General features: G+C 59.8%; 2 protein-coding genes across 2 annotated transcripts; one reads left to right on the top strand and one right to left on the bottom strand.

The window, feature by feature from the left end:
- Window positions 1-4,810: 4,810 nt before the first annotated feature.
- On the bottom strand, window positions 4,811-5,839 carry VTJ83DRAFT_833 (uncharacterized protein; the record flags this gene model as incomplete). The annotated part of the gene is made up of 2 exons (XM_071014520.1): window positions 4,811-5,179; window positions 5,249-5,839. 2 exons carry the CDS (start codon window positions 5,837-5,839, stop codon window positions 4,811-4,813), a joined length of 960 nt encoding a protein of 319 aa, XP_070870186.1.
- A 637-nt stretch (window positions 5,840-6,476) lies between these two features.
- VTJ83DRAFT_832 (uncharacterized protein) lies at window positions 6,477-7,341 on the top strand (the record flags this gene model as incomplete). The annotated part of the gene is made up of 3 exons (XM_071014519.1): window positions 6,477-6,794; window positions 6,948-7,115; window positions 7,279-7,341. 3 exons carry the CDS (start codon window positions 6,477-6,479, stop codon window positions 7,339-7,341), a joined length of 549 nt encoding a protein of 182 aa, XP_070870185.1.
- Between the last annotated feature and the right edge of the window lie 2,737 nt (window positions 7,342-10,078).

Here is a 10,078-nt window from a genome sequence, read left to right as displayed (position 1 = left end):
AGATTGATGGAAAGGGGGCCCAATGGTTCGGGAAGACGGAGCAACGACCCCAACGAACCATCTAGCTTAGTCTGAGCCGCTATTGGCAAGGGAATGGAAACGGGAGAACGACCAGGTCAGGGGGTGGGTGTACGTGTACGGAGCACGCCGAAGGATGAGGTTCCTGAGGCTGGTAGCTGAGGTGCTTACCTAGCAGGTAGGTAGGTACCTTAGGGTACGTGCTGTTCCCCCAGCAAGGCTCACCGGTCTGTGTACACTCAGGTAGGTACCTGCTCGGGAGAGTTTGACAGATTTGTCGATGATGGCGTCGGTGGTGTGACGGGCCAAGATCGCCACCAGGGCGTTGGGTGAAGAGCCTAAGGTATGTAAGGTACAAGAGCACAACGGATTCCATGCAACGTGCGACGGACGGGAACCCAGGGTCGCCTCTGCAAGGTGTGAGTCGCTCCCGTTGGCGCGAGTTATCGTCATGAAAACCCGAAGAGAGTGCAACCATCGCCCGAAAGACGCCCAGATACGTTACCCAAAACGGAAGTCAGCGAGGAGGTGGAAGGCACCTCACCGGGCGAGTAAAATGGAAGGTCAGGAAAGTGCAAAGCAACTCCTGGGCGAGGCATGGGAAAGCGTTTCATCTTCTTCAATTTCTTTTCTTTGAATTGACCGTTGCCTGATCCTTAGCAACGACACGGCATCTTGAGGGGCGCAGAGGAAGGTACCTATGATGCCTAGGTAGGTAGGCAACTACCTACCTAAGGTAGCTAGGTACCTAGGTACCTTGCCTTTGGTGTTTCCTTCTCAGCTTCAAGGCTGCACCGCCAGGTTGATGCCGCAAGAAGGAAGTCTCAAGCATCCAGGCCAAGGACAACCTGGCGCTTGGAGCGGCCGAGGCGGGAATGGGCCTGCCGCCGTTGTTTGGAAAGCATCGACGACGTCCGTAAGCCGTCCTTGGTCGCGTCTGGGGTTCGGCGCACCCGCTCCCGACGGGCATGTCACGGTTCCTCGGGGTGCTGGCGTCCAGGCTTCTCATCCAAGGTACACAACAACGTGCCAATTGCCCACCCAAGGTGCCCAAAAAGCACCGAATCCACCATCCGAAATCCTTCCGTGTTCAGATGATCGGCTCAGCATCCGTCATCGGCCTCGCCTTTTTGCCGACGCCTGCGAGATTCGAGTTGGGTCGCGTATGTTAGATCAGGAGGGAGGAAGTAAGAGGCCAGTTCAGCCGCGACGTTGATGTCATCCCCAGGTTGTTGTTACCGGGTGTCAAGCACTTTGATGCAGACACTGATTTGCAGGGGGGGGGGATCGGCCTCCATGCACGTGCTGTAACGTGCATGCTGAGCTCCAGGGCCGGTTCTCCGTGGTTTCGGATGTGCCGCCGTCCCCCCGACCGACAGCCTTCTTTTTCGTGGCCTGAGCTTGCCGCCTAGGCTTCGACCGTTGACAAAAGTCTGCACTGAAGCGAGGCGGATCCTTTCGAGGCGAACCAGGGGACAGACAGGCAGACAGACAGGATCCGATCTAGGACGTCCAGATCCTGGAGCCCTGGCCTCCGAACTTCATATCGTGGAAACCCCGTTGCCAGGACCATGTCGTGTTGTTGCACAGCACGCCCATGCTACAGCACAGCACATGCGCAGCGCAGCACATGCGCAGCGCAGCACCCAACACCTCGCAAAACCATGAGGTCCCCTACCGTGGGGAACAGCTTCAGGCATCACACCGCCGGTGCAAGACGACATGGGCAATATGCCACAGCGACCGTCGATTCGGAAACAATGCGGTCGGTCATGAAAAAAAAAAAATCCATACCCACTCGGCAGGCCGTGCTCCAAACCGGCCAGCCATTCCATATTGCAAGGCGTTGGCGAGAGAGGACCGCAGGCCGACAAAGGTTCCATCCGGACCGGCTGTTGTGTTCTGCCCCCACTCGTCGCAGCATGGGCAGCGAGCTTGCACCGTTCTCTCAACGTAACCTCAGATCTCTGTGACCGGGAAAACAGGGACCTTCCGGCTGGGGCTATTGGCCCTGACATGGCACTGTTACACCCGACAACGTCTACCCGAGCAAGTGACGGTTGCGGTGTTGTACTATACGTACGCAGCACGGTGGAGCGCTGTACTCGGCAAGACGCCGAAGACTACAACCGCACACAACCCACCCACCCTTTTCGATCAACAACACCACCACTATGCGGTGACAAACACCCCTCTACCCTTTCCACAACGCCGGTCCATGGATTAACGCCTCGGTCAAGGCCCGCCGGCCGCCATGGATAGAGCCGTCCCTGATTCACCGGCTGATCGCAGACCCGCCAAAACGGCGACTTATGTGAGGTGCTGTTATAGGTACCGTACACCATCTCATCGATCGGCTCCATCAGGGGCCGCTCTTCGTTGCCAGCCGTGGTAGCCCTGGTTGTCGCACCAACGATATGCATCAGCTCGGATTGGTCCCCGCCCCCTCTATCAACGTCCTTCATCCCACGTAGGCCGGGTGAAACAACCCAAGAGAGGAACCCCAACGGAGGCTTGCGACCAGAGCACCTGCTGTACCAGGCATGGCGTTTGTCGAGTAGGTAGGTACTGTATTGTACTGGAGGGGTCGGTAACAGAAAAATCGTCCGCCGCACGCCACGCAGGGGCCGTCGCTCATAGATATTGACGTTGAGCTCCGCGGTGGAGACATCAAACACATGATCCCGCGACATATGCGACCCGTTCTGGCGTCCATGGCGCGCCTGGCTCGGACACAACTTTGATGCGACCGTGATGGGCGAGCCGAACCAAAAATGGCTCAAGCCCGGGTCACACCCGGATGATGTCCTCCTCTCCCACCGCTTCGATCAGGCTTCCTGATGGACCTTGGCCATCTGTGCGTGGGAAGCACAGACCTGCCGGGGTGGGAAGAGAAAAAAAAAAAAAAACCTAGTACAGGCCAAATCACCCGCGCAATGGCCTTGTTGTTTGAGCCTACCCTCCCCCTGCCCCTTCAAGAACGTCACTTCATGCATGTCGAATGCTTGTCAGTCGGCCAATCCTGCGGCCGTCCCACGACGATCCTCTGGGACCGGCCCTGGCCGCACCCAACAGGTCCCGTCAACCAAAACCCTAGCGTATGTAGTAGATTTGGGCGCCCTTGACAGTATCATACCACCTACGTGTCCAAACGAACGGCCTGATTCCGTACCCCCTAGGATGAGGCTTTGCTGCACCCCCGGCGTCCATGGCTCACGAAGCCAGGCATGACATATCGCTAAGCCAACACATGCTTTGGGGAGGAGGAAAGCGCCACACCTTGGACCTTGTAGCATGGTGCGCTGCCGGATGTTTCAACGGCTGAAACGGCCGCTAGGCCCGGGACGCATGCGCCTAGCGTCGATGATCCGGATGCCGATGGGACCGTCGTCGGGCATGGCCGAGGAGGTTGGGGAGGGAGGGTTGGCCAAGGAGGGAGGGGTGCGATCCGGCCCGATGTAGAATTATCCTGCCTTCCGCCGCCCGCCGCCGCCATGCAGCTCGACATCGCCGTTTCTTTCGACTTGATGGATGAGGGAAAACACAGCCTGTAACCCCCCCCCCCCCTCCTCCCCCTCTCTCTCTCCGGGCCGTTGCCGGATCCAAAGCGCCACAGCGCTTGTGGGCGCAAGGCGGTTTGTGGGAAATTCGGCCTCAGGCATGTCAAGCAGGCGGTTCCGAACAGGCGAGAAAAAGAACCGAACAAGGCCCAGCCACACCGCAGACGAAAAGACGGACGAGCCCCGTTCGGCCAGGTTCAGCAAAGACTTTACCCGGGTCTAGGACTCCGGAGGTTTTGACACGCTCGGCGGCTGTCGCGGGTTGGCTGTCACAGGGGCAGGCAGATACATTGTCACCGACATTCTCAATGCTCGTTCATTGCTCGCCATCCGAAAGACGCAAGACGGCGACAAGAAAACGGGTGGCTCTCATGCAACCGTTCCTGCCTGGCGCCCAGGTCGTTCATACAAAGCTCGATCCATTGTCCTCTGTACGCTTGCCGCAACCCGGTGTCTAACCCCCCTTCCCCCTCCTACGCTCCTCCGTCTCCGTGCCTCGTCTTCAGTTTCAAACGATGCATCTACTCGTCCTCTGTAGGCCACGCATACGAGGGAAGAGGGGGTGATCCCCCGGGGTTCTCGCCCGGATCCGAGCCTAGGCCGCCGTCGGCGTTTGCCGGAGCAGAGGGCGGACAGGCAAGCGGCTGCTCATGCTGGCTGTGGCCTCGTCCCATATTTCGGCTCATCGATAGTGCTTATGTAGATGCGTATGCGCTTTCATGCATGCCTCGTCACACCCGCGCCTGTAGCATGAGATCCTTCCACCATGCTGGCAGCCTCGGGGACTCCGGCATGACTTTGCGACTCTGCGCCACCCACAGAGCAATATCGGAACCAATTCCTAGGGAGAAAACAACAGGGGCACAAACGAGGTGAAGGAGAATAGAAGGAGCAGGTTGTCAAGATGGCAGGCAAGCTCGTGGACATCTCCGAGCCAAGCCCCGTCTTGGTGCTTGTTTGAGCAACGCCTGTTTCCGGCGAGCTCGCCCCGACGCCGCAACTCCGTGAAATCCGGAATGGGGAAAAGCGCCGTTTCCGCGACGGTTGAGCCCCTTGGTGCAGGCACATGCGCAAACACACGACCCCCGGGGCTCCTTGCAGACGCCACGTCGCCGGCAGAGAGAACAAGGAAGGGCAGCTGGGCAATTAGGGCAAATCGACGGGAAAAAAAAAAAAGAAGACCAAACAAGCGCGGCCGAGCCGACTGGGCTCGGCAATGAGACTCGGCCCCTTCAACGCTTCTTCTTCTTGCTTGGGCAGTCGGCAACCTTGTGACCAGGCTTGCCGCAGCCATGGCAAGACAGAGGCCCGCGGTGGGCCAGCTGCGCAGCGGCCCCAGAGGAGATGGACGTCAGCTGGTTCAGCTTGACCTCTTTCTTCCGCCTCTTCTGCGCCAGCTGCTGCGCCTTCTTGCGCTCCTCGTCCCGCCGCGTTGAGATGGATCGGGACCGCTTGCGATCCGTGCTGCCGCGGCTGGGCTCGTCCCTCGCCGCAGGCCGCTCGTCGTCATCATCGTCTTCCGAGGCCTCGCCGGACTCCGAGCCGGACCCCGACTCGGATTCGCTGTCGCTGTCGTCGTGGCCGCTGTTCTTGTTCTCTCCCTGCTTGTCCCGTCAGCATTGACCGTCCCCGCCCGACACCATAGCGGCTTTTCTTCGCAGCAGACGTGCCTTTGCTTTCTTGATATTAAACCTCAAAAACTGCGGCCGCGCTGGCGCGGAGCCCATCCCAAACGGGTCATCATCATGATCCCCCTCGTCGGCAGCCGTCGCGGCGGAAACCGCCCGGTCGATCTCTCCAAAGCCGACCTGCACCACCCTCAGCGGCGGCCTGGCCCCGCGCGGCGCGGCCAGGGCCGCGGCGCCCTCCAACACCCAGTGCGAGTCGCCCAGCTCGGCCGCGCGCCGCTCGATCGCCGCCTGGTTCCTCCGCTCCTCCTCCTCGGCTGCCGCTTTGATGGCCGCGTGGTCGAAGAGCGCGGCCGCGGGGGACCCTGCCGCGGCGGCGCTCGGGGTACCGGCGGACGGTGTGTGCGACGTCTTCCGTCGCTTGGCAGAGCCGGTCTCGTCGGCGGTGGGCGTGACGGGCGAGGCGGCATTTGGCGTGGTGGCTCCAGCAGCAGCAGCAGCAGCGGCGGCGGCGGCGGCGGCGGCGGCGGCACCTCGCTGCATGAACTTCATGGACGCCAGACGGCTCGAGATGGATTTTGGCGTGGATGGCTTGGGCATGGCCGCCATGCCGGCGACGGGGGTTGGCGCCATCTCGTTGTCTGTCTGCTGGTTGCGAATCGCGTGGGCGACGGGTGGAAGAATCGGGGGATGTGAAGCGCTGTGGGAGATCCTGCGAGCCGTAGATACTGATTTTCTGATACGACCAAGGTCAGCGACTCAGATGTAGATCTGGCTGTTGTTGTTGTTGTTGTTGTTGTTCTTGGTTTTTATGCTGCTCTTGATTCGCGGTTATGTTTCAAGGTCCGCGATTCGGATCCTCTCGCCCAGTCGATCACCAACTCCCAAATCAAAATATGCAGAGATGTGAGCCGACTTTTTTTTATGAAGCTGCAAACAGCGCCGGCCAGAGAACTGCGCCAAGAGATCTGGCGTAATGGATCGGCGCACAGACCATCTCTGCGCCTGGGTACGTACCTACCTGCTTGCTGGCTGGTTCTATAGCACAGGCTTGGTGCTGTCCCTTTTTCCGAGATTCACCCAGCCCCACCAAAAGACAAGCTCCGACTGCCAGCCAATCCACTCAAGTCCGTTGGAAACGTCAATTGACGGCCGCTCCCAGCCCCGGGTCCCCGGCCCCGATCGAACCACGAACGAACCCCTCAACCTCCGGCAGCACAACCACTCCAACTCGGACCGATCGTCTACACTCGGAACACACCGCGGCACGATGTACGCCTCGCGCCTGCGGATAGCCACCGCCGCCACCACGGCCCGGCAGATGTTGAAGCGGGCAACGACCGCCACGGCGCCCTTCAGCACCACCGTCCGGCAGCTGGAGGCCGCACAACCTCCGTCCCCCGAGCCAACCCCCACCGCTGCCGCCACTGGGGATGCCCAGACGGCGACCGCCGTGACCGAGGGCGCCGTGCCCGCGGCCGTTGTGAACCAAGCGCCCAACCGTGCCGGGGTCTGGTCGCGCAGCCAAAGGCCGCGGGCGGAGGCCATGACGGGGCCGAGGTTCGAGCAGACGGATTTCGAGCTGCAGGTATGAGCGGGCTTTTGTTTTGTTTTCCCCCTTTCGGTCCGGTCGCCCTTCTCGGCACCGGGACGGCGACCATGGCCCTGCGCCTTTTTTATTCTTTGCTTTTTGTGGCGTGGGATGCGCAACGGGTGGGCTGACGAGTGCTTTGTGTTCTAGCCTCGGCCGTACGCGGCCATCGAGCTCATCCACAAGCAGCCGGTGCGGTGGACGCACGACCGGGTCGTGGCATGCGACGGCGGCGGCGGACCCACGGGCCACCCCAAGATCTACATCAACACGGACAAGCCCGAGATTGCGACGTGCGGGTACTGCGGGCTGCCCTTTGTGAGTTCTCCCCTCCCGCTCTCCGCGCTGTATGCGTCGTTTCTGGATTGTGGCGGGTTACTTTCCCTGGTCGTGGTGGCATCTCCACCCGGGAATAGGGGGTTGCGACTGTGTAAGGGATGTGCCTGAGAGCAGCTGGACTGACTTGATACCATTGTTGCAGGCGAACGAGCATCACAGGGAGCACCTCGAGTCCCTGCCGGAGACGTCCTATCCGCTCTCGTAACGTGGCAAAAGCCGCCAGGGAAAGCAAACGGTGTAGCAAGATGTACATATTGTTTGCGAGGAATAGATTGAGGTTCTTCGTTCTGTGGCACGTTCCAACTGGTGCCATGACTGTCGAGGTACCAGAGCTGGGGAGCCGAGCGAACTGGTGCCCAAGGGCCAGTATCCGATCTTTCCGTTCCCAAGCCTGCGCAAGGTCGAGGATGACCATACCGGTATGTCTAAGAGCGGAGCACCAGCATTCTGAAAAGAAAAGAAGACAAGAATGTTGGAAGCCATTGCCATTCTGGCCGCGTCGCCGACAATGGGAACCCCTCAAGGCCAGCACGGACGCCATACCTCGGATCCTTCGCCGTGATGTGAGCCTTTCAATGGGTTATGCAAGGTGTCAAAAGGGGCACGTGGCGAGTTCAGCGATGAGAAGCCCCGGTTGGGTGTTGTATCTCAAGGGCGAAATCTTCCTGTTGGATGTAGGCATGCTGCCGTAACACTGGCCGATCGAGATCGCCCCAGAAGCTCACAGCACTGTATCACAGCGCAGATGGCTGATGCAGCTCTATGGGTGTCCTCCTGTTGATACTGTTTCCACCTCAGGAGAGATACCTAGATGGGGGGGGGGGGGGGGGGGGGGGGGGGGGCAAGACCGGGGAGCCGAGGTCCCGTCTCCATGGTCTTTGGAAGTTGAGGGTCTGGTAAAGACCTGGGTGAGTCGTCTCGTCACCACCAATGGATGAACCCGACGTCTTCTTTCAGGCTTGGCATCTTGGGAAGTCTGGGCTTTGAGAACCCATCAAGGCAAGATCGACATTGGAGTCTGGCTCAACGGTCCTGAATTTCCTGGTTCTTGGTGGCTGCTATTCTTGGACAGAGGCATGGCATACAGTGGACGGACGGTGCTTGACCTGGAAGGAACAAGCCCCACATATGCAAGACGCTGGGGGAAGGAAAGGAAGAGGTCGTCTCCTGAAAGAAAAAAAAAGGAAAAAAAAAAGGCTTCTAGTCACTTGACTTTCCAAGTCTAGCTCGGGGTCCATTCCACCTCATCAACTCACATCGCATGTCGAAGAGCATCCAAGGTCACCCTCTTCGCCTTTTCTTTCCGGAGCCCGCTAATTCACAGCGCCGCCACGATGCAGCAGTTCACTAGCGCACAGCTGTTGCACCATCATGGTTGAATCGGTTTTCCAGGGCGTGGGCTTCATGGCCATGCGTGGGGAGGCGCAGGCCGAGAACCCCGCGCCGCCCAAGAGAGCCAGCGAACTTGTCAGCGCCAGACCGTTAGAGCCTTAGGGCTGGAACAAGGGTGGGGAAGCTGACCATGGATGGCGTTCCGCGCGAGCGGGGCATGGGATGGCCATGGTCCATCGCATTTCATTCAGCCCGGCATGGCCCAGTATGGGTCCGTTGATACGCAGTATGTGAACGGGTTGAAGACTGGATGTTGGATCAGAAGGCGACACCCTCACCAGGCAAGACCGAGCTCAGCGGCGTGGAAGCAGGGAGAGCGGCCTTGACGGCTTCTACAGACCACAGGCAGAGCGCCATCGAGCCATTTTGGCACGCTGCGGACGACTTGCCAATCCCACCAAATCCCTTCGCGATCGCCGCGGGTGGGCTGGGCTGGGCTGTACGCAGTACTGTGGATGTCCGACGCGCAGCGCATGCTTCGGGTTGCGCAACCCTGTCGGTTCAAGACATGTCCTCCAGACACCTGAGCCCTCCTATCCAAGGCGACTTCTCCCGGGATGCTTAATGAACGGCCGGGCGAGCCTGAAGCAAGGTCGTAGCCGTTGACATCCCGACGGGAATCGCCCCGATAAAAGAGACAAGAGTTGTCCTACCCACGAACATCGCCGCCGAAACTCAGCCCAGCCTTGCTGCCTTCAGGGCGATCCACCAGACCCCTGTTCCAACCCCCTCTCTCTTCCCACCCCCATCAGCGGATGCGGCGTGGATGAGGGGCTGCCGCTGAGAGGAGCAGGGTCCCAAGCTCACGCTTGCATGCACGGCGCTCCAGCGCCTCCAGTTGCATGCTGCATCTCTGCCGATGTCGACGGCGCATCTTGTCTCACCTCCCCCCCGCCAATTCGACACGACCTGATTGATATCTCGGGCTTGACGTGAACGAACGCCCACGGCCGGAAGCCGGCGATTTTGTAGGCCGTTGGCTCGGACAGATCATGACAGCTTTGTTTTACGACATGGTTACCGCACGTTGCTATCCGTCTCCGTCTTGCCCGTTGCCTCGCCCCCGCGCCCCAACGCTCGCTTCCAGAACCCCAACTGCTTTCGCCCGCATCGCTTGCGCCGGGCCATCCACCACCTGAGGTCAACGTTGGACGACAAGCTGGGGAATCCGCAGCGGTTGTTTGCGCTCTTTTACAGCTTCCGCCTCCCCGCACGCTGCTCCGTGCAGGGCCCTTTTTAACAAGGTTTTTATTTTTCTTTTTGGAGCCAAACTCTCGCCTATCGACACGTGGAGCAGCAAATGCGAAGGGGTCCTGCCGTTGCTTCTCGTCGCAGCAGCAACACCCTAGGGCTTTTCTCATCCAAGTCGTCGTCTTTGTTTGCCCTTTCGGAGGTCGACAAGGCGGCACGCCCAAGCCCAAGCAAGCCCCTCACCTTGTTGGATTACCCCCCCTTTCCCCCCTTTCGACCCACAGTTCTAGCTCCCAACCACGCTCATCACCCGTCTCTTATACCACTCCGATCTGAGAAAACCTGGGATAGCTGGAATA

The sequence above is a fragment of the Remersonia thermophila genome, chromosome 1, assembly GCF_042764415.1.
Source record: "Remersonia thermophila strain ATCC 22073 chromosome 1, whole genome shotgun sequence".
Taxonomy (NCBI): Eukaryota; Fungi; Ascomycota; class Sordariomycetes; order Sordariales; family Chaetomiaceae; genus Remersonia; species Remersonia thermophila.
The sequence above is the reverse complement of the archived record's forward strand: the minus strand, read 5'-3'. Positions and strand labels throughout refer to the sequence as shown.